Raw genomic sequence first — 24814 nt, 5'->3', positions numbered from 1 at the left:
TCTCTCTCTATCTACTCGTGTGTGTGTGTGTGTGTGTGTGTGTGTGTGTGTGTGTGTGTGTGTGTGTGTGTGTGTGTGTGTGTGTGTGTGTGTGTGTGTGTGTGTGTGTGTGTGTGTGTGTGTGTGTGTATATGTTATTTTCCAGTGATCGTCATGTAAAATCAGTTTCATAAGAGAGATAAAGAGATGTCGTACTGTTTTGGACTTCAGAGAAATCCATTCCACTCACTCATTCCCCAAGATGCTGTCCTTTAGATGAGGGGATGGGATATTTCTGTCTGAACATTTGTCTAAGGATTCTTCTTCCTCTCCATAAACCCCAGAGCAGCTGACCATTTGGGACTTCTCTGTCCAGGCACCACACTGTTTCTGGCAGGTGCCAGGTTCAGTTGGGACTTCTCTGTCCAGGCAACGTACTGTTCCTGGCAGGTGCCAGGTTCTAGGACAGCACAGATAGAAGAGCTAGCTTCCTGTGCAGACTGCTTTTTACAGAAACAGAGTTTTATAAGCGTCAGAGCCAGTACATGGAGGTCTGGAAAGGACCACTGAGGATGTGATAGTGGAGGATCTCCGTGGTTGGTATCCACCACAAAATGAAGCCATATTGGAGTGTCACTTAGGATTCCAACTTGTGGTGTGTTTACTATATAAGTAAACAGTGACTACTCTTACAGCTGGAATCCTTATTGGTGAAACAACCAGGTCCGTTTGGGATATTACAACAACATAGAAGTTACTGGAAACAACCAACACAGTTTTTTCCCCTCAGACATTGCAGGTGCGATAGAAAAGCACAATATGTACTGCAATTGTTTTTACCATGATGATCCTCAGCTGGGCAACAGAAACAATAACGGTGTTTGGGCGGCCAGTGGCGCTGTTTCCCCTTACTGGGGATTCCATCTTTAAGGTCCAGTGAATTTACTTTCTACCAATCGTGACACAAGACTATGGTAGCCTGCTAAGCTAAAGCCTAGACATCAGCTCAGGGAGCTACCACAAGTCTTCAGGTCTCAGACAAGGTAACTCATCATGAGAGGGTCATAAGCCACCATGTATGTATATTTTGTAATCAGCTGCTCCTCATTCTGTGCCACTGGTTTTGCTCAGCACAGCACAGTTGATGTTGAAGCTGTGCCTCAGGCCACAGTACATGTGTTAGCAACAACTGCCTGTGTGCAAACAGCAAGGCTGATGTGTCAGGGCAGTCACCCCATGTCAACTCCAACACATGGGAGAGATCACTATAAAACACTGTTGGATGAGAGAAGCGTTTATGTCTGGAAAATTGCTGCAGCAGCAAAAGGTAACAGTGACATGTTCTGTCAACATATTTTTATTCCGTTGTTGAATCACTGCCATATTATATTTTATACAAAGTTACCAAATGTTGTTTGTATGGGCCAAGTTGACAGTTGAATGATTGGGTGAAGTTGAAATGTAGAAAATGTTTTGTGTAGAATGGTCATGTAGTCCAAGCAGTTGTGTAACACTGTAAGACATTCTGCCTTCAAACAATGCATCGTCTTTCCTTACAATTGTGAATTTGCATGTATATACAGCCTTTTATTGAATTACCTCTAATTAGTACAACAAACAATGCTTTTTGAGAAACCTTTATTTCATCAGATTGATCAGATTGGAGCCAAACATCTTATTTCCGTTCACCCACAACTCAAATGTACTACCGGCAGTAAGACCAGGGGGCACAGCTGCTGTCAGAATACCATTTATTTCAAGATCACTTGAAGTGAAAAATTGGTGGTAAATATCCACAGATGTACTGACGTCTGTCATGAATATAAGTGTGAGAGGGACTCTGCGGTCTGGTAGAGTCGGTGGAGCTTGAGGGAGACGACACACGAGTGAGAGGCAGGGAGATTTACAGGCCCTGCAGGGTAGAGCTGAGCCAACTCTACCTGGAGGAAGCCTCTGGCACTGACAGGCTCCTGGCTGGAGCTCCTGGCTGGGGCTCCTGGAGGCTAACCAATCACTAGAACAAAGAGCAGACAACATGGAGAACACTCAGTATGATTTAAACAATTTGCCTGTGAGTGGTAAGATAAGAAGTCTGAAAACAGTGGTGTGTTGTTGAATGTGTAATATGGATGTAAGTTGACCTCCGGTAGGTAACACCTCTGGTCTGTTTCTACTTAGGTCTTAGAAGCAGTGGTCTTATTTGTAACAGAAATTGTTATACAAAGTATTCACTGGGGTAATGTTTCTGATTCACCACATCAATTTAAATATTTTTGCAAAACAGGAAATATTTTTAGACCTGCTAGAGAACATTTGTGGGTTTCGCAATAGGAGAAAGTGATATTTTCCTCACCAAAGTGTTTCCAGCACATATTTAGGTGGATATAAATCATCTGCTGTTTCTCTGTATCTTTCCCTTACCAGAACACATAACCCTACTTACCATCTGAACAGAAGTGCTCAGTGACCTCAGTGTTTTTACTGGGATTGTTTTATTGTTCATGGTGTGTTTTCTCTAAACCTACCTACTGGGTTCGTCTCAGTGCTGACCTCATCTCTGGTTTCTGTTAGGAAAGAAAGCAATCATTCAGATATTTTTCAATAATATAGGTTCAGTAGTTAAAGAATTCTGCTGTGGATCTTCTTTTTTGTAAAGCCATAGTTTGGAATCATGGTAGAATAGAAGCCAGACGAACCTCTACTGTTGGCTTCATCAGTACCATTGAGTCTACCATTGACATGCTCCATACTCTCCAAGTCCTGCTGTTCTCTGGCTGTGTCCAACACTCCATTCACTACACCCCTACAACTATCCCTACGTAGGGCCTGCTCCGTGGCTGTGCCTGTGACCTCTTGGCTTTGGATATCTCTATCTCTACTGTTTAGACTGGTATTCTCGTCATTTTCACCTCCATTGACTCTAGTCCCCTGCTCTCCAGGCACACAGACAGTACCCTGGCAGCCCACCATCACATCCTCTTCACTGTTGAGATCAATGAGCACTCTGCTGGTTCTCTCTCTCCCCCCTGTGGGGTCCCGCTGAGTCTCTCTATCCAGCTCCTCGCTCCCATTGGTTGTATCCTGCCTGGTGGTTGTCTGCATGCTGTCCACATGGTCTGGGTTTATGGTTTTCCTTCCTGGAGGTTGTTTGTATTTTCTCACATCACTTGGAGGAGAACTGTCAGTCTCGTCGCTGCTGCTGTCGTCTGTCACTGTATTGAGGATTAAGAGTCAGTTAGAACTGTCAACTGATTCCATTTAGAATTTACTCTTGGTATGAAAATCTATGGATATGAATAAGTGCTATTGGTTTAATAGGTTTTTATTCTAAGTATGTTAATTCTATGTTTGTTTAAATACACTGTTGGCCAAGGACTTCATCGAGTAGATTATGACATATCTTGAATCTCAGTAGAGGGTTTGGCGGCTGCTACAACCACGACCACATCATTTTTTTCATCTCTGTTGCTGTCCTACAACAAGACAAGGCCAGGTGATGTCATGTTCAGTCTCTTACATAGTGTTAGTTACATGTCTATGGGATGTAATTATAATAGGCTGGAATTCTGACCAGCAGAATTAGAATCCTGTGCTACCTTCTGCATTTCTGTCTGGAATGAAAAACAGTGACGCTACATCAATTATCTAGCTACCATTTCTTTACATTACATTGATGTAAAACATGACATACCAGTTTGTGTAATCTTTGTATTAGATCCCAGAGAGTCATCATCATCCTCTGAAGAAAGAAAGAAAGAGAGAGAGAGAGAGAGAGAGAGAGAGTGAAAGTGAAAGAGAGAGAGTGAGAGTGAGAGTGAGAGAGAGAGTGAGAGTGAGAGAGAGCGAGAGAGTGAGAGAGTGAGAGAGGGAGAGAGAGAGAGGGAGAGAGGGAGAGGGAGAGAGAGAGAGGGAGAGAGAGAGGGAGAGAGAGAGAGAATCAGAATTGGTGTGGCCGTAACAGTCTATGACATCAATATTACAGATAAATTTTCCCCTACGGATATTTCAGTGATAGATTATTTTGATATTTAATATACCTCTGCTTTCTGCTGAGTTACTTTCAGATCGTCCTGCATCTGTGGGACATTGAATAAAACAACTCTGAAAATGATATTGAAACTTCCTATATAACATTATTTTCAAACCATATTCCACACACCTGTAAGATCATCGGAGTTGCAATTCTCTTTGGATCTGGCATCTGAGTCTACAATATCTGATACATGATCAGACAATGATCAATAACACAAAAAACACATGATCAAGCACATATCAATAACACTAACTACTGACTATTGATAACTTCCCAGCTCAACCTTCCCCACACTAACCTGTTAAATAAGCAGAGTTTGCAGCCTGGGTAACATTTGAGATTTCTGGAAGACAAATGATTGCGGAGTAATGATATATGTAATGTAACATTGATTTCATTATATTTCACAACAAAGTTTGACCGTTTCATTAGAAACTAAAGGTAATAAAAAACTACCTGCAGAGTTCTCTGTTGGTCTTAAAGGACTTGGGCGTGCTGTTGAACACGGTAATAAATTAGGTCAACATGGCAATAACAGATGCTAGTTAGAAACATTTCCCTCAAACATCCAAATCTACTTTCACTAACCTGGGGTTGGATCTGGTTTACCAAAGGTATTCTCAGGACCTGGGGAAAGTAGAACAGAAAGACGGCAGATTGAGTTAATGATTTTAAAAGTAACAAAATGAGGAGAGATACAAAATGTATATATAAAGTGTGAAGAACCGACCTTTGATTTTTCCTGAGGTGCTTTGAGTTGGGGGAGCAACGTCAAGGGCACCTGTAACAACATCTGAAAATGAGGTACCTTACCAACAGCTTATTAGAATCTCACCACCTGTGATCAATTTTTGAAAATATGATTTCTCCATCAAGACTAACAACTGTTTGTGTCTCATCATCACAAGAAAATAAACAAGTGCATTAGCATGTAGCCAACCATCTCACCATTCAAAAAGCTTAACACATCCTCACTTCTGTCTGAAAAGGAAACAGTAGTATTATTAATGTATTGAATCTCCATAACCTCAATAATATAATGTCATATACTGTATCATACCTTTTTATCACAGCAATAAAAGCAAGCTCATTGTTTTTGGCCAGTGTATGACACGCTGAACAATTCACTGGAAAAGCTTACTGGAGCAAATCGATATAGGCTGATATATGATCCTTGTTTAGGGTAAATGAGGCTTACCTTTCATTGGTACCATGAACACAACAGCCACTAGCATCAGAACTGACAGAGAACACAGGGAGCTACGAGAAAAATAAAGAGCATTGGCCTTTTCAGTTGAATGCATTCAGTTGTACAGTTGACTAGGTATCCTCCCTTTCCCTTCCCTTTTATAAAGATAGTTGTACAGTGTTAAATCTAATGCTTTGTAAGACTAAGCCAAGACAACGCACAACATTTAAATTAAATGTTACATGACCTAAATGTTACATTGTTATAAAGAATATATCAATCAAAGAGGCCATGATGCAATAAAAAAAAGTGACTTACAGCTTCATTGTGGGTGGAAGTCATCACACGAGTCCTCTATCTCTTTGTTAAAAGACCCATCAGAGGTTTTATACCTTTCCTTCTAGCTGATTGGCTGGAACCACAGAGACAATAGACACAGACCCACTTTTATGAGATAGAATGGGGGCTGTGTCAGGTGTCTCTGCAGGAAACAGTGCATGACCGCGGGAATGGTTTAAGATTGAGGAATCAGATGAGCATTTAAACAAAAAGGTTTACAGTTTACAAATGACTAATTATAATATCAGTCGACAAACAACTGACTGACTTAGAAGACAAAGACTCCCAAGATGTGACTGTTCATTCAAGAGGTGTACAAAACAAAGATCTTCTCTTTCTACACTATGTTGATTATAGGTGACTGGTTCCTGTGGTCAGTGATGCAAACAAAACATGCCTCTGGCATTTCCTTGTCATTGTTACAGCAATTTAGAAGAGGGTAGGCCTACACAATGAGTGGATTAATTGATACCGCACTCTGAAAGTGTAGCATAAGCATATACAGTGAGTGTACGAAACATTAGGAACACCTGGTCTTTCTATGACATAGACTGAGCAGGGGAATCAAGGTGAAAGCTATGATCCCTTATTGATGTCACCTGTTAAATCCACTTCAATCAGTTTAGATGAAGGGGACGAGACAGGTTAAATAAAAAAATGTAAGCCTTGAGACAATTGAAACATTGATTCAGAGGGTGAATGGTCAACACAAAATATTTAAGTGCCTTTGAACGGGGTATGCTGGGTTTTTCAGTTTCCCATGTGTATCAAGAATGGTCCACCACCCAAAGGACATCCAGCCAACTTGACATAACTGTGGGAAGCATTGGAGTCAACATGGGCCAGCATCCCTGTGGAATGCTTTCGACACCTTGTAGAGTCCATGCCCGACAAATTGAGGCTGTTCAGAGGGCAAGATGGGGTGCAACTCAAAATTAGGAAGCGTTCCTAATGTTTTGTCCACTCAGTGTACGTTGTCCCTTAGCCATAACGACCAAAGAGAAAGTATGTTCATTCTGTATTCAATATTTCTCTTATCAAAGGCATTCTTCTTTGGTCGTTCAGTATTTCTCTATTTTCTAATTCTTCTTTGGTCGTTCAAAACAGCACTGTTTAATTGAACGTTGCAAAACCCTCTGATATTGCCGACTACTTTAATGACTTTTTCATTGGCAAGATTAGCAAACTTAGGCATGACATGCCAATAACAAACTCTAAACCTTAATTTTCATGGATAACTGAATTTGAATTCTGTAAAGTGTGTGTGTTAGAGGTGAAAAAGGTATTGCTGTCTATCAATAATGACAAACCGCGTGGTACTGACAACTTGGATGGTAGCGGACTATTCCCACTCCTATCTATCTAAGCCTACAGGACAGTGTGTGTCTCAGGGCTGCAGGAAAGTAAAAGTACTTCCGATACCCAAGAATAGCAAAGCACCCTTTACTGATTCAAACAGCCGACCAATCAGCCTTCTACCAACCCTTAGTAAACTTTTGGAAAAAAGTGTGTTTGACCAGGTACAATGCTATTTCACAGTAAACAAATTAACAACAGACTTTCAGCTTACATATAGGGAAGGGCACTCAACATGTACGGCCTTGACACAAATGACTGATGATTGGCTGAAAGAAACTGATAATAAGAAGATTGTAGGAGCTGTTTTGCTAGACTTCAGTGCAGCTTTTGACATTATTGATCATAATATGCTGCTGAAAAAAATATACACTACCGTTCAAAAGTTTGGGGTCACTTAGAAATGTCCTTGTTTTTGAAAGAAAAGCAATTTTTTTGTCCATTAAAATAACATAAAATTGATCAGAAATACAGTGTCGACATTGTTAATGTTGTAAATGACTATTGTAGCTGGAAATGGCAGATTCTTTATGGAATATCTACATAGGCGTACAGAGGCCCATTATCAGCAACCATCACTCCTGTGTTCCAATGGCACGTTGTGTTAGCTAATCCAAGTTTATAATTTTAAAAGGCTAATTGATCATTAGAAAACCCTTTTGCAATTATGTTAGCACAGCTGAAAACTTTTGTGCTGATTAAAGAAGCAATAAAACTGGCCTTCTTTAGACTAGTTGAGTATCTGGAGCATCAGCATTTGTGGGTTCGATTACAGGCTCAAAATGGCCAGACACAAAGAACTTTCTTCTGAAACTCGTCAGTCTATTCTTGTTCTGAGAAATGAAGGCTATTCCATGTGAGAAATTGCCAAGAAACTGAAGATCTCACACAAAGCTGTGTACTACTCCCTTCACAGAACAGTGCAAACTGGCTCTAACCAGAATAGAAAGAGGAGTTGGAGGCCTCGGTGCACAACTGAGCAAGAGGACAAGTAAATTAGTGTCTAGTTTGAGAAACAGACGCCTCTCAAGTCCTCAACTGGCAGCTTCATTAAATAGTACCCGCAAAACACCAATCTCAACGTCAACAGTGAAGAGGCGACTCCGGGATGCTGGCCTTCTAGGCAGAGTTGCAAAGAAAAAGCTATATCTCGGACTGGCCAATAAAAATAAAAGATTAAGATGGGCAAAAGAACACAGACACTGGACAGAAGAACACTGCCTAGAAGGCCAGCTTCCCAGAGTTGCCTCTTCACTGTTGACTTGAGACTGGTGTTTTGCGGGTACTATTTAATGAAGCTGCCAGTTGAGGACTTGTGAGGCGTCTGCGGTGCAGTTGTTTTGGGTCGCCTACTGGGATCTGATCCATTGTCCTGGGTGGTGGTCCAAACAGAGGATCCGCTTCGGGAAAGTCGTATTCCTGGTCGTAATGTTGGTAAGTTGATGTTGCTCTTATATCCAATAGTTCCTCCCGGCTGTATGTAATAAGACTTAAGATTTCCTGTGGTAACAGTGTAAGAAATAATACGTAAAAAAACGAAATACTGCATAGTTTCCTAAGAACGCGAAGCGAAGTGTCCATCTCTGTCGGCGCCAAACACATAGCCATGCAACATTTCCTGTTGCTGCAAGATTAATTTCCTGCTGTAGCAAATGGGCTCAAATTAAGATCATACATCTGTGTTTTTATCACACCTGGACTACTGCCGAGTTATATGATCAAATGCTGCAAAGACGGACATAGGCAATTGGCCAAAAACAGAGCAGCACGGTTGGCCCTTAAATGTACACTGAGGGCTAATATCAAGAAAATCAACGTGAATCTCTCCTGGCACAAAGCGGAGGAGAGATTGTATTCATCACTACTTGATTTTGTGAGAGGTATTGACGTGCTGAAAGTTCTGAACTGTCTGGTCAAGCAGCTAACACACCTCAGACAGCCATACATGCCCCACATGAAATGTCACCAGTGGTCTCTTCACAGTCCCTAAGTCCAGAACAGAGGCTGGGAAACACACAGTACTACATAGAGCCATGACTACATGGAACTCTATTCCAAATCAGGTAATTCAAGCTAGCAGTAAAATCAGATAAAAAAACCCAGATAAAACAACACGTCATGGCACAACGCAGACTGTGAAGAGACACACACTCTACACACACCCACACATTGTAATATTGTACATTTTGTACTGTACATTTGTAAAGGTGGAGCAGATAGGCAAATGTGTATAGTGCACAATGTATTGTGTGATGTGTTTTATTTATGATGTAGACTATTGTTGTGATGTTTTGTGCATGTTTGGACCCCAGGAAGAGTAATGGCTGCCTTGGCAGAAGCTAATGTAGATTCTAATAAAATACTAATGTTTTGGAGTTATGCATTATCAAATCAACAATAGTTACGCATTAGAGTTAGATGTCCATGGGTCCGGAACGTCATACATACCTGGGGTGCATTCAGTTCGATTAAACAGTAGCTAGGTAGTGTGACGGTTTGTACTGAACAACACGTTTCCTCAAAACGTGTTTCAACATTCTTGAACAGACGTTGAGGTACGTTTTCTCCGCTTAGTGGGCGTAGTACGGTGTGGCTTGAAGCAATGAGTGATGAAAGGGCAGTGGAGCGTTCCCCAACCCACAACCCAACCCCTCCCCGGTTTTCAATTGGTCAATCAGAACAGCACCGTTTCCGTTGTGCGTTGTCCCTGTCTGGAACATCATTGGTCTTGTCCCAGTGAGAACATAGATTTATATTGTGGAAAATAACTAAGGAGGATGTACTACCATAGTCAATCAATCAACAATATAATAATAACTTTAGTAAGAAAATGTATCTTTAACTTACAATCTATGCGATTAGATAGGTTCAGAATTTATGTGAAACAGCACAAATATATGGCACATGGAAATCACAAGAGGGTGGTTTACGGTGAGAGGTGGGATGGACTGAGAGTAGCTGAGTGGTGGGGTTAAAAACTCATGTTCTATAATAGTTATGACTATAAAAAAAATATGAATAAGTACTATCTATCTAGATGTAATTTATATCAAAATATCGGATTACTTTATTTTTGCTATGTAACTACTGTAAAAAATGTGTGCATGATTTACATGTAACAACAAAAGAAAAGCTGTAAAAACAAAGTTTGTTTTTGTCCTTTGAAGAGGGGGGGTATGAGGGCCCCCCCAAAAATACATTAAAAGTACGATGTGGATGTGGACTCACATACACCACCCCTATCTATTGTCGAAACTTCTGGCATGTGGCGCACAGTGAAAAATATATATATAATATGTATAATATACTTGTGAATTGTGAGACAGAGGTTCTCAAATTTAACCACTAGGTGTCAGTACAGGTTTTCAGAGAAGTAGAGCCTCGTGTTTTCTCTCACCCATTTTCCACACAAAGACAGCACAGCGCCCCTCACAGGAATGGAGGTGCACATTGCCGCTAAACCAAGCATCGCCATATTGATGTCCCAACAACGTCGAGAGGTAATACACATTCGCTTATTTACCTACGTGAGATGGCCATTGTTTTCAGTCAACTTTGCATGTTATTGCATATAAGACAAATACTCTTAAAGCATACATAAGTATGTATAGCTTTACTACCATTAGCTATCAAGGTAGCCCACAGAATGTTAGCTAAGGCGTTGTCAGCCAGTTACCTCGCTTAATGCACTCCGTTGTCACTTTTTTGCTTCTGAAAACAAATAATATTTTGTAGATTGTTGTAGCTAGCAATCTTCAACGTATGTACGTCAGCTAATACTATTTACTAACATTTATAGATAAATACCTGCCCAGCAATTCATGTTTCGTGAATATAACTATTGCTAACATTTGCTTGTTAGCTAGCTAACGTAGTGTTCCCATCCGGCTTTTGATGCGGTGCAGTTCATCATGGAAGCAGCTAGCGCGAGCTAGTTGGCTACATGTGCAGGCCATGGCTCGTGCGTGTGTGACTGTCTCGAGGGAGTTTCACCACAGATGATTAAACCGTGTGGGTCCCAGCCGGACACTGTGTATCATAATGAAACTGCTTTGTGTACCACAGATGTTTCTGATCGGTTTCATCATACAGTGAATGATTTTCAGCATTGTTGACACTTGACAGACCGTTACACAATACCATAGAAATAAAGCTCGTAAGCAGTGACAGGTTTATGAGTCAAGTCAGAGAGGTTGAGTTGAGACTCTTTGGCCAAGTATTGTACTAAATCAATCACATGTATGTCTTCCAACAGGGCATATGACAGTGGGAATCCTAGTGATGACTCTACTGAGCCCGGTGCCCCCTGATTAGACTGGTTGGATGTCCTCCTTAACAACTACAACAATCAGGTTTGTTGATTTTAGCAAACTATCTTGACCAGTATAACTTTGACCACTACATCAGCGATTTCCCAAACACAGATTAAGCTTAGTCCTGTACTTAATTCATTTCCATAGAGTATGCTTTTTAGTCCAGGACTGGTCTTAAATTGTGTCTGGAAAACCTGCCCATATCATGATGGCTACCTGACCAAAATATGTAGCTAGCAAACTAACATCTTGTGTGTTTTATCCTGCAGCCTCTACCAAACCAACGTAGCATCAGCTCTGCAGCGACCCCACCTGTCACCTGCAGCAAGGTACCATTCACACGGTGATCAATCACACTGTCTTATAGGCCTACTGTGCCAAGTCAAGCGAAACAGCAGTCAAATACCTGATGCAAACAGTATGCCAAATAGAATGATTCATTAGTCTACATTACTTTCAATCAGTCACTTAATTCTCCTTATAGATATTTCTTATATATGGATCTTCCTTGATATCGATTAGATAGGTTCAGAATTTATTAGAAACAGCAAAGTTGACAAATATATGGCACATGGAAATCATCAGAGGGTGGTTTACGGGGATAGGTGGGATGGACTGAGAGTAGCTGAGGGGTGGGGTTAGGGAGACAGGTGGGATGGACTGAGAGTAGCTGAGGGGTGGTGTTAGGGAGACAGGTGGGATGGACTGAGAGTAGCTGAGTGGTGGGGTTAGGGAGACAGGTGGGATGGACTGAGAGAAGCTGAGGGGTGGGGTTAGGGAGACAGGTGGGATGGACTGAGAGTAGCTGAGGGGTGGGGTTAGGGAGACAGGTGGGATGGACTGAGAGAAGCTGAGGGGTGGGGTTAGGGAGACAGGTGGGATGGACTGAGAGAAGCTGAGGGGTGGGGTTAGGGAGACAGGTGGGATGGACTGAGAGTAGCTGAGTGGGGTTAGGGGATGGACTGAGAGAAGCTGAGGGGTGGTGTTAGGGAGACAGGTGGGATGGACTGAGAGAAGCTGAGGGGTGGGGTTAGGGAGACAGGTGGGATGGACTGAGAGTAGCTGAGGGGTGGGGTTAGGGAGACAGGTGGGATGGACTGAGAGTAGCTGAGGGGTGGGGTTAGGGAGACAGGTGGGATGGACTGAGAGAAGCTGAGGGGTGGGGTTAGGGAGACAGGTGGGATGGACTGAGAGTAGCTGAGGGGTGGGGTTAGGGAGACAGGTGGGATGGACTGAGAGTAGCTGAGGGGTGGGGTTAGGGAGACAGGTGGGATGGACTGAGAGTAGCTGAGGGGTGGTTTACGGGGATAGGTGGGATGGACTGAGAGTAGCTGAGGGGTGGGGTTAGGGAGACAGGTGGGATGGACTGAGAGAAGCTGAGGGGTGGGGTTAGGGAGACAGGTGGGATGGACTGAGAGTAGCTGAGGGGTGGGGTTAGGGAGACAGGTGGGATGGACTGAGAGTAGCTGAGGGGTGGGGTTAGGGAGACAGGTGGGATGGACTGAGAGAAGCTGAGGGGTGGGGTTAGGGAGACAGGTGGGATGGACTGAGAGTAGCTGAGGGGTGGGGTTAGGGAGACAGGTGGGATGGACTGAGAGTAGCTGAGGGGTGGGGTTAGGGAGACAGGTGGGATGGACTGAGAGTAGCTGAGGGGTGGTTTACGGGGATAGGTGGGATGGACTGAGAGTAGCTGAGGGGTGGGGTTAGGGAGACAGGTGGGATGGACTGAGAGAAGCTGAGGGGTGGGGTTAGGGAGACAGGTGGGATGGACTGAGAGTAGCTGAGGGGTGGGTTTAAAAGTTCATGTTATATAATAGTTATGACTATAAAACACAATTTATATTGTATAAGTACTATCTATCTATATATAATGTATATCAATTATCACATTTTATTTTTGCTATGTATCTACTGTAAAATTTTTTTTAAATAATTGTGAATGATTTACATGTAACAACAAAAGAAAAAGCTGTAAAACCAAATTAGTTTTTGTCCTTCAGGGGGTTGGAGGGGCCACAATTAATTACATTATAAGTGCGATGTGGACTCAAATACACCACCCCTATCATGTTTGTTTTTATTATAATAGGTGCATCTATTTTCTATGTCCCAGGTGATCCAGAGAACATCCTGTGTATAATATGTCCGGCTCTGTCCCAAGCCGCTCTCGAGTTTACTCTGATGTAAACACACAGAGGCCTCGGGAATACTGGGACTACGAGTCCCATGTGGTGGAATGGGGGTACGTAGAGCGTGTGTGGTTCAAAAGCTGAACACATTGTTTTCTGTTGCATGTTCTGGTATGTGTGTTAGTAAGTCGCTCTGGATAAGAGCGTCTGCTAAATGACGTAAATGAACTTGTCAAGCCATCACATTGCTTGCCTCTTCTCTGACTATGTAGGAACCAAGATGACTACCAGCTGGTGCGCAAACTAGGACGAGGCAAATACAGTGAGGTGTTTGAAGCCATAAATATCACCAACAATGAGAAGGTTGTTGTCAAAATACTCAAGGTTGGTACCATATTCATTTTAATTGAATTTAGTATTGGCATTTTATCCCCTAACTCAAATTTCGCTCCTCGCCAAAGAGACGTACTGTATGAAGTCCTAATGGTATTTTGTTATGTTTGTCAATAGCCTGTCAAAAAGAAGAAAATCAAGAGAGAAATCAAGATTCTGGAGAACTTGCGAGGCGGTCCCAACATCATCTCACTTTTAGACATCGTCAAGGATCCTGTGGTGAGTAGAGCTCGTGATCCTAATTTCTATAAGTCTGCCCTAGTAAAGTGTAAATCATAACACAACCACATGCTCGTTTTGTTGTGCCTTTTTTTACAATGGCTGTTGCTCAATCACTAAGCAGAAACAATGTGCTTCATAATCAGCTACCTCCATCCAGAGTTTCCCCCTGGATTTTTTTCAGCAGCTGTGGCAAAGTTAGCGGGGGCGTGGCTAATTGCGCAATTTTAGAGGCCCTCTTAGCCGCAGAGACAAAATGTTGCTGTTTTAAATAGGGATGCACGATATATCAGTGAACGTATCGGAATCGGCCGATATTAGCTAAAAATGCCAACATCGGTATCGGCCCGATGTCTAGTTTAAAGCCGATGTTAAAAACCGATGTCAAAGCTACCGTGCATACCTATATAACGTAGGTACATGACGTAATAACGCCATGTAAAATGTTGCACTACATGTGCAACACATCATTCCTAACCTAGCCCACAATGTCTGCTGTGTGGATCGAGCAGTCAACAAGTCAAGCAGTCATTTGAAAGAGTAAGAAAATTTCAGCGAGACAACTCAAAGGCCAAATCCATGAAAGCCAAGATAATGGAATTCATTGCCCTTGACAATCAACCGTTCTCTGTTGTGGGTGATGTTGGCTTTTGCTGACTGGTCGAGCACCAGTACACACTACCAATTGCTCTGTTTTTCAGATGTTGCCCTACCGGAGTTACACAGTAATAGCTTCACGACATACATACTATGGAACGCCGTTTGGGTCTTTGTGTGTCAAAAAAGATACAGTAGCACTGTCAAAGCTGTACAAACAAGTCTGCAAACACCGGCCACGAACAATGTGTTTACAATACCGTGTTGGTAATAAAGCATCATTTGTTCGACCGCAACTTCTGGGGTAGCTAGCTTTAGCTTGGTACCTAGCTAGCACCAATACAACCAGCCTGAAAACAATGACCAGTAGAAACTGCAGTCATTTTCATTGTTCTTAGCAATGATTTAGGAATCCTTGTGAGTATGTATTAGCTAGGTTGCCACTTGTTGTTCGCCTATTGAAATTGAACTTCAGTTCATGAAAATAAATAGCTAGCCAGCTACTTTACACTGTTGCCCAAAGCTAACGTTATAAGCAGCCAACTAGCTTCATCTGGCTAGTGAGACTTGACCGGACCGGCTTATGTGTTGTGAAGCTAGCCACAATAAGGATTAGGCACAATAGTGGAATTTGCATTTTGCCTTCAAAATAAAAGTATGTAATTTACAGTGATGCAAATGAATACAAATAGAATTATGCCATACTTTTATTTTGAAGGCTAACCGCAAAGTTCACTATTGTGGCTAATTATTGTGGCTAGCTTCACATAGATGGGTCTGACTAATCAAATAAGAACTGTCTGATAAATTAGGGTTATTTTAGATGGTGACACCTAGCTATATAGTTAGCTAGTTAACGGTAGCTACTGAAACAGATTATGTCGTTTTGCTATGTTTTTGGGGAAGAATTACATTGTTTGCATCCATGAGCTAGCTAGCTTTTTTTTTATGACCAGCACTGTAGGTGCACGAGACAACTTTACCAGCATTGTAGCATACGTATTGATGAATCGTTGTGATATATCAAATACGAGTGATAGTGTAATAACTACGTAAAAAATGTATTAACTCGTTAAATTATTATTTGACTTGCAGTCATATTCAGGTCCTGATTGGTCAACAAGCTTATTTGACACGCAAAGACCCAAACGGCGTTCCATAGAAATCCTGGTTGAGAATGAAACGACTGAACAACGCTGCTTCCGTGTGTGTGTGTGTGTTAACTTTTTAACTGTACTGGAATGCTTAAAAGGTCGCTAAAATTTTAAATATCAGTTATCGTTATTGTTTTTTTTTTGGCAAGGAAAATATCGTCCAAAAAATGTCATATTGGTGCATCACTAGTTTTAAAGCTAATTTCCTGTAATTCTACACATTTTGCCATGGCTTATGCCTTGTTCTTATGCCTTGTTCTTATGCTATCTGAGTGACTCAAACATTATAACAAAATCAATGCCATGACATTTTTTTTATTCTCCCTGACTGTCTACCGTAATTTCCGGACTATTAAGCGCACCTGAATATAAGCCGCACCCACTGAATTAAAAAAAATATATATATATTTTGAACATAAATAAGACGCATATGTCTATAAGCCGCAGGTGCCTACCGGTACATTGAAACAAATTAACTTTACACAGGCTTTAACGAAGCACGGCGTGTAACAAAAATAAATAGGCTTTAACGAAACACGGCTTGTAACAAAAAATTAGCAGTAAGCATTAGTTGTCTTTTCGCACTGAGTCAATTCCTCACGCTGCTGTTTCCAACGTCTTATCATCGACTCATTAAGACCCAAGCTCCCGTGCAGCAGCTCTATTTCCTTTTCCAACAGCCAGATCAATCGCCTTCAACTTGAAAGCTGCATCATATGCATTTCTCCGTGTCTTTGCCATGATGAGGGTGACAAAATGACTACCGTAATCAGAATGATGGGAAGTTTGAGAACGCTCGATTTAATCTAAACAGTAAACAAAAACGTTGTTTGACCTTAACCCGTTCGGCAATTTCATTGGTCTAATGAAAGCTTCATGCCGCCAAAAAACTGAAAGCGGAAAAAAAAAATTTTTTAGGGAAAAATCCATATATTAGCCGCGTCATTGTTTAAGCCGCGAGGTTCAAAGCGTGAGAAAAAAGTTGCGGCTTATAGTCCGGAATTTACGGTAGTTTTTATTTTGGTTGTCAAAGATTATCTTATTTAAAAATATATCGCTTTTCTACTTTATACCTGGTTTTAATCATTTGAGTTTACATTGAAAACGTTTTACCATCCCGATTATTATTCTTATTTTTTTCAAATGTATTTTTGGTGTGTTCTGGTTGAGTGAGTGATTGTAGTTATTGTAGCTCCTCATGCCTTTTCTTATGTCTTCTCAGTCTCGAACTCCCGCGCTGGTTTTTGAGCATGTAAACAACACTGATTTCAAGGTGAGGAGAGAGACAATGTTCATCTGTCTGTACAGAATTCTAATTAACGTTACATTCTGAACCAATGTCCAGCCATCTCATTTTGATAGATTTTTTTTCTCTGTATTTCAGCAACTGTATCAAACTTTATCAGACTTCGACATACGGTTCTACATGTTTGAAATATTGAAGGTAAGGGATGGTTTCAAAAAACAAATAAACACCTCACGGCACAACGCCTCTCCCCCATGTGACCTACTTGTTGTGTGTATGTACTGACATGTATGTAGAACTGGTAGATATACACACACTACATGTTAATGTTTTTAAATGTATGTTTTTTTGTCTGTAATGTATTTGTTGTTATGTCGGACCCCAGTAAGACTAACTGTCTCCATTGGTGTCGACTAATGGGGATCCTAATAAATCAAATCTCAGATGCCGATGATACATCTCGTATTTAGACTACTATTAGTTTAAACCGTTACCTAATTTTTTCTTCTCAGGCCCTTGACTACTGTCACAGTATGGGGATCATGCACAGAGATGTCAAGCCACACAATGTGATGATTGATCATGAACACAGAAAGGTATGAATTCAGTCTCCTACTTTCATTCATTGTGTTACTATAGCTTGTATCACTACCATAATTAACCAGACGACTTTGTTAGACGTTTTTGTTTCCTTATTGTAAAGTGTCTTTGGGTTTTAGAAAAGCTCTATATAAGGCCTGTGTATTAATAGTGTTATTATCATAGAACTAGAACTCGGAATTAGAATTTATTATTAACTTACGTTCTCTTGTAGCTCCGTCTGATCGACTGGGGCTTGGCAGAGTTCTACCACCCTAACCAGGAGTACAATGTGAGAGTGGCCTCGCGCTACTTCAAAGGACCTGAGCTGCTGGTAGACTATCAGGTGAGACCACTCAATACAGTCTGACCAGACTAGTTATAAACATGAAACTAACTAGTATAGTTGGCCACAAATATATAGTAGCATGTTAATGTAGTTCTAATAAGTTGGTATAGTAATGTAATTGTTGTTTTAAGCACAGCTCTCACTCTCTCCCCCTCTCCTCTCTCTCTCTTTATTTCAGATGTATGACTACAGTTTAGACATGTGGAGTTTGGGCTGTATGTTGGCCAGCATGATCTTCAGGAAGGAGCCTTTCTTCCATGGACACGACAACTACGACCAGGTAGAATTGTCTCATGGTGCTGATCACAATGTCTTGATATTGAATCCTGATGCTACAGTCTCTACTACAACAGCACTGATTTTAACTATCAAGTGGATGTCTTGTTGCTCTCTTAGTTGACTGCCAGTTGAATTGCAACTTTCTGTAGGATTACAAGTAAGTATTTTGGTTGAGTCTTTTGGTTTGTCTACAATCAGGTGAGAAGAATTGAGTCTCTCAGTGCTGATGAACAAACCTCAAACAATGTGTTGATCATGATGAGACTACAGTCTTTACAACAAGGCTGATGGTTGATATTTACTGCATACTTCTAGCCCTCTTACTTGACTGCCAGTTGAATTCCAGATTTAGGCCTTAGGCTTTTGATTTAGTTTGTTTTCCCTCTAAAATGTTTTGTTTCTGTTTTACAGCTCGTACGGATTGCTAAAGTCCTCGGCACAGAGGACTTGTATGACTACATCGACAAGTACAACATTGAACTAGACCCACGGTTTAATGACATTCTGGGCAGGTAAGAATATCCAACATTTCATCGTCGGATTACTTCAACAGAACTGGGCTTCAGAATGTATTACTAAATGGTCCAAATACACAATGTGAATGTAAGTTTACACCTGACCCCTGCCTTGAGTAATTCAGGTTAGTAATGCCCAATATATTGACCCATAGAAACAGAAAGAGTTGAATGGCGAAAGCCCCTCAGACATGACAATTTAAGAGTACTCATGGGTACAGTCAATTTGGCCACCAGTCTCTTTCCATATATTGATATGACTTGTTCCTATTTTTTGTCTCCTTTTTCCCTAAACTTCTTTGTCAAGTGTATTGAGAGAACTTTGTGAATCTACACTCTGAATGAATGTTGACTTGATTTTATGTATTGACCTCTCTCTCCTGGTCCATTCTCCAGACACTCCCGTAAGAGGTGGGAGAGGTTTGTGCACAGTGAGAACCAGCACCTGGTGAGCACAGAGGCACTGGACTTCCTGGACAAGCTGCTGCGTTACGACCACAACGCTCGCCTCACGGCCCGGGAGGCCATGGAACACCCATACTTCTGTGGGTTTCCCCTCCGCCTCCACTCAGACTTCTAGATATACGTGCTACAGGTGTTCGCTGTAGCTCAGTTGGTAGAGCATGGTGTTTGCAATGCATGGTGTTTGCAACGCCAGGGTTGTGGGTTCGATTCCCACGGGGGGGGCCAGTACGGGGGGGAAAAAATGTATGAAATGTAAGTCGCTCTGGATAAGAGCGTCTGCTAAATGACAAAAAAATGTTTAAAAAAATGTAAAATATAGGCCTGCTGCATTAGACACCTAACTGAATGTTTAAGTACTAGAACCCTTGCTAGATATTAAGATTATGGTGCTAAATTATGCCTCAATACAATACTTTTAAAGTACTTCTTGTTAAAAAAAGGTTCATATTCAGTGGATTCTCTTGCAGCCATTGAACACATTGACGCAGAAGGCTTTTTAACAGATATTTACAGTTTCTTCAGGGGAGTTCATGTGACTACAGTATACATTTTAGCCCTTTAGCAGATGCTCTTATCCACATCGACTTAAAATTAGTGCATTCATCTTAAGATAGCTTGGTGAGACAACAATACATCACAATCATATCAAGTTCACTTTCCCTCAAAGTATGGGTGGGAGGGCCAATAGACCAGTGGTGGTGGAACGAAGGGCTCAGGTTGGGATGTAGGGTTTTCAAATAAGCCTGATTGTAGGGAGGGACAGTTCCTCTTACTGCTGCGTAGGCAAGCATCAGGGTCTTGGAGATGATGCCAGCTTCGACTGGAAGCAAGTGGCGTGTGCAGAGGAACAGGGTGACATGGGAGAACTAGGGCAGAATGACACGCTCAAGTGTTTTGGGGAAAAAAAGAAAGAAGGCATACCGGTCTGTTGTTCTTGACGTCAGAGAGTTTGAGTCTTGCTATCATAGCTGTCGGTGGATTAGGTTAATGAGTGTTGCTATCATAGCTGTCGGTGGATTAGGTTGATGAGTGTTGCTATCATAGCTGTCGGTGGATTAGGTTAATGAGTGTTGCTATCATAGCTGTCGGTGGATTGGGTTAATGAGTGTTGCTATCATAGCTGTCGGTGGATTAGGTTAATGAGTGTTGCTATCATAGCTGTCGGTGGATTAGGTTAATGAGTGTTGCTATCATAGCTGTCGGTGGATTAGGTTAATGAGTGTTGCTATCATAGCTGTCGGTGGATTAGGTTAATGAGTGTTGCTATCATAGCTGTCGGTGGATTATGTTAATGAGTGTTGCTATCATAGCTGTCGGTGGATTAGGTTGATGAGTGTTGCAATCATAGCTGTCGGTGGATTAGGTTAATGAGTGTTGCTATCATAGCTATCGGTGGATTAGGTTAATGAGTGTTGCTATCATAGCTGTCGGTGGATTAGGTTAATGAGTGTTGCTATCATAGCTGTCGGTGGATTGGGTTAATGAGTGTTGCTATCATAGCTGTCGGTGGATTGGGTTAATGAGTGTTGCTATCATAGCTGTCGGTGGATTGGGTTAATGCATGTTGATTTAGAAGATATCTGATTGTCTCTCTCTCTGATGCCAGACCCCGTTGTTAAAGATCAGGGAAGGGGCAGCACTCCTGGAGGAATGGTTACCAGCTCCACTCCAGTCAGCTCTTCCAGTATGATGGCAGGTAAGTCATCCAACACTGTGTTCTGAGGACCGTAGGGCTTTGGTCAAAAGTAGTGGACTATTTAGGGTATAGGGTGCCATTCGGGACGGAACCTCTGTCTCAACTCCCTGGGAAGATGTGCTGTTATCATTACTCTTTGAACTTTGTACGTTGATTGAATGGTTTCCCAACACCACTGTTTTATTTGTGATCTATGGTGAGTACTCCTCCTGACTAGGGCTGTTGCAGTGACCGAATTACCGCCATACCGGCAGTCACGTGTCATGAAGGCAGTCAAATTCCAAATGACCGTTTAGTCACAGTAATTACACTTCTCCAAGCTATAATGTTGCTGCTGGTCATTAGTAGCCTACCAAACTTGCTAACTGCCTGGTACTCAGCACTCTATTGTCCCTCTAATTACTCTGACATCAATGTAATCTAAAATCTAATCAAACACTTCATGAGAGCCCATGAGCTCATGTTGCGCAACATTTCTATAGGCTATTTAATTGCGCTAGAAAACAGAGTGATGGCCTCTACTAAATAGAGGAGGATCCCATCAGCTTTCTATAGGCTAGACCTACTATATTTATTTCTCAACTTTCCTAGTATTAAGCACATTGCTTATATTTACAACAGGAGTACAGCAAACCTGGCTGGCATGAAAATGAATCACGGAAAACCGTCCTCCATCCGCTATTTAAGTGCATAGATGCCGTGTGCATTGCTGCCCTTATAATGTGAAGAAATAGCCTAATAGTTTATCAATATTTTAAGCTAAATGTTTTGATCTATTGTGTCAGCCACATTGCGTTAAAATAGTTTTTTTGATGCTAGTAATTATATTAATTTGGGATCTATTGCATCCCACAACTGTCCCAGACTATGTTTGGAATATTTATATCTGTACAGAATAGAATAGGTCAACTTTTGTACTATGGGGGATAGTAGATTGACAGGTTAGTGCTTTTGCTGTTCGTTAGACCGACTAAACTTGTTGGCTGATTTTAAAAGTAAATGTGGGCAGTTCTTCTAATATCTTCACCTCTGAATTGGATAAGGATACGCGCAGTTGCATCCACGATGTGTTTGTCTTAACTTGTAGCCTGTGAGAAAGACCCGATCACGTGATTGAGAATAGATTTTTTTTAGGGTACATTATGGCCACAAAGGGGATGCCGCCGTGAAATTCGAGGCGTTATCAAGTGCTTGTCAAATTGTGAATGAGAGACTGATGAAGTGTGTATAGCCTGCGCAAAAAACAAAGCAGAGCTCAAGCTTTTTCAAGCGACTTTTTTCAAATCATCATTAGTCGCATCATGCAGCCTTACAATGTATTAAAAATCTAAACATATAGCATTTGTAGAACTAAAGTTACATTAATAACTCTAAATTAAGCAAATAAGAGTACCTATTTCTTTGTTAACCGCTCAACACAGAATAGCCACATGTGCACACTCCCTCAAATCATTTGGAGAAAATATTAATATTTTATTCAGCTTTGTTCAATTGTATTCTTCATACTATAAAATAATGCCACGGAATTCTAAGCAAATATTGTCTGCTAAATGAACTAGTGTAGCCCACAGCCATTTGTCATAGCCACATCAGGATCTAACGTAAGGACAACTCAGAGTATGCTATTCTGTTCTTCGGAAATAGTCTACATTTTCTTCATATCATGTTTCTTTAGACCTAAATTAAATCATGGATTTATTGTGATGGTGTAGGCTATATTTATTAGACTTTTTACAATGTAAATGTTCCTACGGTCTGCATCAGTGTCCTGAAGGTTCAATTACCGTGAGGCCAACAGTTATTTGCTTGACAATCACCGGCTGATGAAATTTCATGACCACCACAGCCCTACTACTGACCATAGATCACACTGCTCTCTTCTTTTACTTCATGTCAATAAGTGTACTGACAGTAGGAGTCATTGGTGAGAATGTGTCCACTATCTCTTCTAGGTATCACCTCCACAAAGGCACTGGCTAACAACGCTGGATCACCTGTCATTTCTGCCCCCAACACTCTGGCCCCACAAGTCCCAGCGGCCGGGGCACAGCCCTGAAACCTCCACCACCTCCTCCCAGCGGCCGCCGTGGCACAGCCCTGAAACCTCCACCACCACCACCTCCCAGTGGCCACCGGGGCACAGCCCTGAAACCTCCACCACGTCCTCCCAGTGGCCACCGGGGCACAGCCCTGAAACCTCCATCTCCTCCTCCTAGTGGCCGCTGGGGCACAGCCCTGAAAACTCCTCCCAGCGGTTGCCGGGGCACAGCCCTGAAACCTCCACCTCCTCCTCCCATCTGCCACCGGGGCACAGCCCTGAAACCACCACCTCCTCATGGGACCTCCTCACCTATGTTTGTGTGGGCCCGTGGTTCGGTTCAGCCCACCCCACTCTCTACTATGTGTTGGCCTGGCCCGTGGGTTTCCTTTTTATTACGTTGAGAAGAATGATGGAGAAAAGATGTTGAAATTGCTTTTCCCTGTTCAGTTATATTTTGAGATCTGGACTTGACATCATTTTTTATTGTCGCACCTGTCTGGATGATTGAAAGTAGTAAATAACATACATGGGGTGTGTTACTTCACAAAATGCCAGTGGTCTAGGAATTCTAATACAATGTAGACATGATGAAGAAGAAGAGAATGGATAATAACATTTATTTTGTATGTCCCAAATATACAGTCTAGCTTGAAACAGTTTGTTTGGGGATTCCTGCTGTTGCAATACACTGAACCTGTAGACAACTTCACAAAACGAGACAGGGTTCTCTGATGTAGCCTCCACTTGACAGTGGTGGATAGTTGCTCACACACTACTGTTAAGTGCAGGAGTTACCGGTGTTTTGAAGTTGTTAGAAGCTATGGTACTTGGATTGGACATCTGTAGATACTCTACAGTAACTGTTAGGTTGCATGCACCAAATGCTGACTATCACAGGGTCAATAGTTTGCCAATTTGGTGTTACTTTTACTTCTGTATACATGTTTGTTTTTTAATGCGGTCTCTTACACATGATTTTGAATACATAGGCAATTTTGTAACTTTTTGTTTTTAATTTGGGAGGAGTCTTATCACTTGCAAAAAAAATCTACTTCATAAATAAACAATTTTAAACAGGCAGGTATGAATATTTATTTATCATTGTATGTTTTCTGTTCTTTCTGTGAAATGTACCGACATTGATGCTGTAGAAACCCTGGCAAATATATGCATGGTTAGATTGGTGTAAAAGCAACACAGACAGATGAATTTATTTCAATTAGCCCAGCCTAATGTATTATGTAATGGAGTCTAAACAACAAATGTTTTCTATTTTATTTAACTAGGCAAGTCAGTTAAGAACAAATTCTTATTTACAATGACGGCCTACCCCCAGCCAAACCCTCCCCTAACCCGGACGATGCAGTGCCAATTGTGCGCCACCCTATGGGACTCCCGATCACAGCCGGGATCGAACCAGGGTCTGTAGTGATGCCTCTAGCACTCTGGAGCTTAAATTCACTGGCACTAATGCCAATGGAATTTGTAAAATATCAAATAGTTTGGACCTTGCAAACAGATGGAACTGAGAATGAGTACTTTGGTGTTAAAGTTCAAGAAGGGGTAATTAATTGGGTTACTCAGCGTTTTATTTGTCTCAAGGAAAAAAGCCAAAAATGTTTCCCACACAACAGTATTACACATTGAGCATTGTTGCATGGTGACCTATCGCCAACTTCCTACTGCGTTGATACCAGGATATATTATTGATGTCCACTACTGCATTGATACCAGGATATATTATGATTGATGTCCACTACTGTATTGATACCAGGATATGTTGTATTCTGTTCTATGAGTGATTTCAACTGTTCATGTGCAGATTGAGATTTTAAAATCAAATTCACTATTGTCCTAAAATATAATCTATTGGTTCTGGGGAGAGAGTCTGTAATTGATTGAATAGCCTATAATGGAAGGTAATTGCCTAAATATTCTGGTAC

General features: G+C 41.5%; 1 protein-coding gene and 1 long non-coding RNA gene across 10 annotated transcripts; one reads left to right on the top strand and one right to left on the bottom strand.

Annotated features, from left to right (window-relative positions):
• Positions 1–1716: 1716 nt before the first annotated feature.
• LOC106600078 (dentin sialophosphoprotein) lies at positions 1717–10808 on the bottom strand. 8 transcript variants are annotated; one of them, XR_006759805.1, is made up of 14 exons: positions 9345–9704; positions 5520–5682; positions 5211–5272; positions 4961–4993; positions 4743–4793; positions 4601–4639; positions 4469–4507; positions 4311–4355; positions 4139–4195; positions 4017–4055; positions 3671–3718; positions 2676–3191; positions 2505–2543; positions 1717–1993 (listed from the first exon to the last, which is right to left on the bottom strand). It is a non-coding gene; the product is annotated as a dentin sialophosphoprotein (long non-coding RNA). The 8 variants fall into 8 exon arrangements; XR_006759804.1 differs by having other exon boundaries at positions 5520–5613; XR_006759806.1 differs by lacking the exons at positions 5520–5682; positions 9345–9704 and adding an exon at positions 10573–10808.
• On the top strand, positions 10307–23951 carry LOC106598535 (casein kinase II subunit alpha). 2 transcript variants are annotated; one of them, XM_045697587.1, is made up of 15 exons: positions 10307–10396; positions 11152–11248; positions 11479–11538; positions 13323–13451; positions 13611–13722; positions 13849–13950; positions 16924–16974; positions 17086–17145; positions 17460–17543; positions 17762–17872; positions 18054–18155; positions 18566–18666; positions 19066–19214; positions 20741–20830; positions 22783–23951. In XM_045697587.1, the coding sequence occupies exons 4-15, from the start codon at positions 13351–13353 to the stop codon at positions 22884–22886; spliced, it is 1167 nt and encodes a 388-aa protein (XP_045553543.1). In that variant the 5' UTR covers positions 10307–10396; positions 11152–11248; positions 11479–11538; positions 13323–13350; the 3' UTR covers positions 22887–23951. The 2 variants fall into 2 exon arrangements, with proteins under 2 accessions (XP_045553543.1, XP_045553546.1); XM_045697590.1 differs by having other exon boundaries at positions 11479–11552.
• The last annotated feature ends 863 nt before the right edge of the window (positions 23952–24814 follow it).

This window comes from Salmo salar, chromosome ssa02, assembly GCF_905237065.1.
Source record: "Salmo salar chromosome ssa02, Ssal_v3.1, whole genome shotgun sequence".
Lineage (NCBI taxonomy): Eukaryota > Metazoa > Chordata > Actinopteri > Salmoniformes > Salmonidae > Salmo > Salmo salar.
This window is presented reverse-complemented; position numbering and strand designations above follow the sequence as displayed.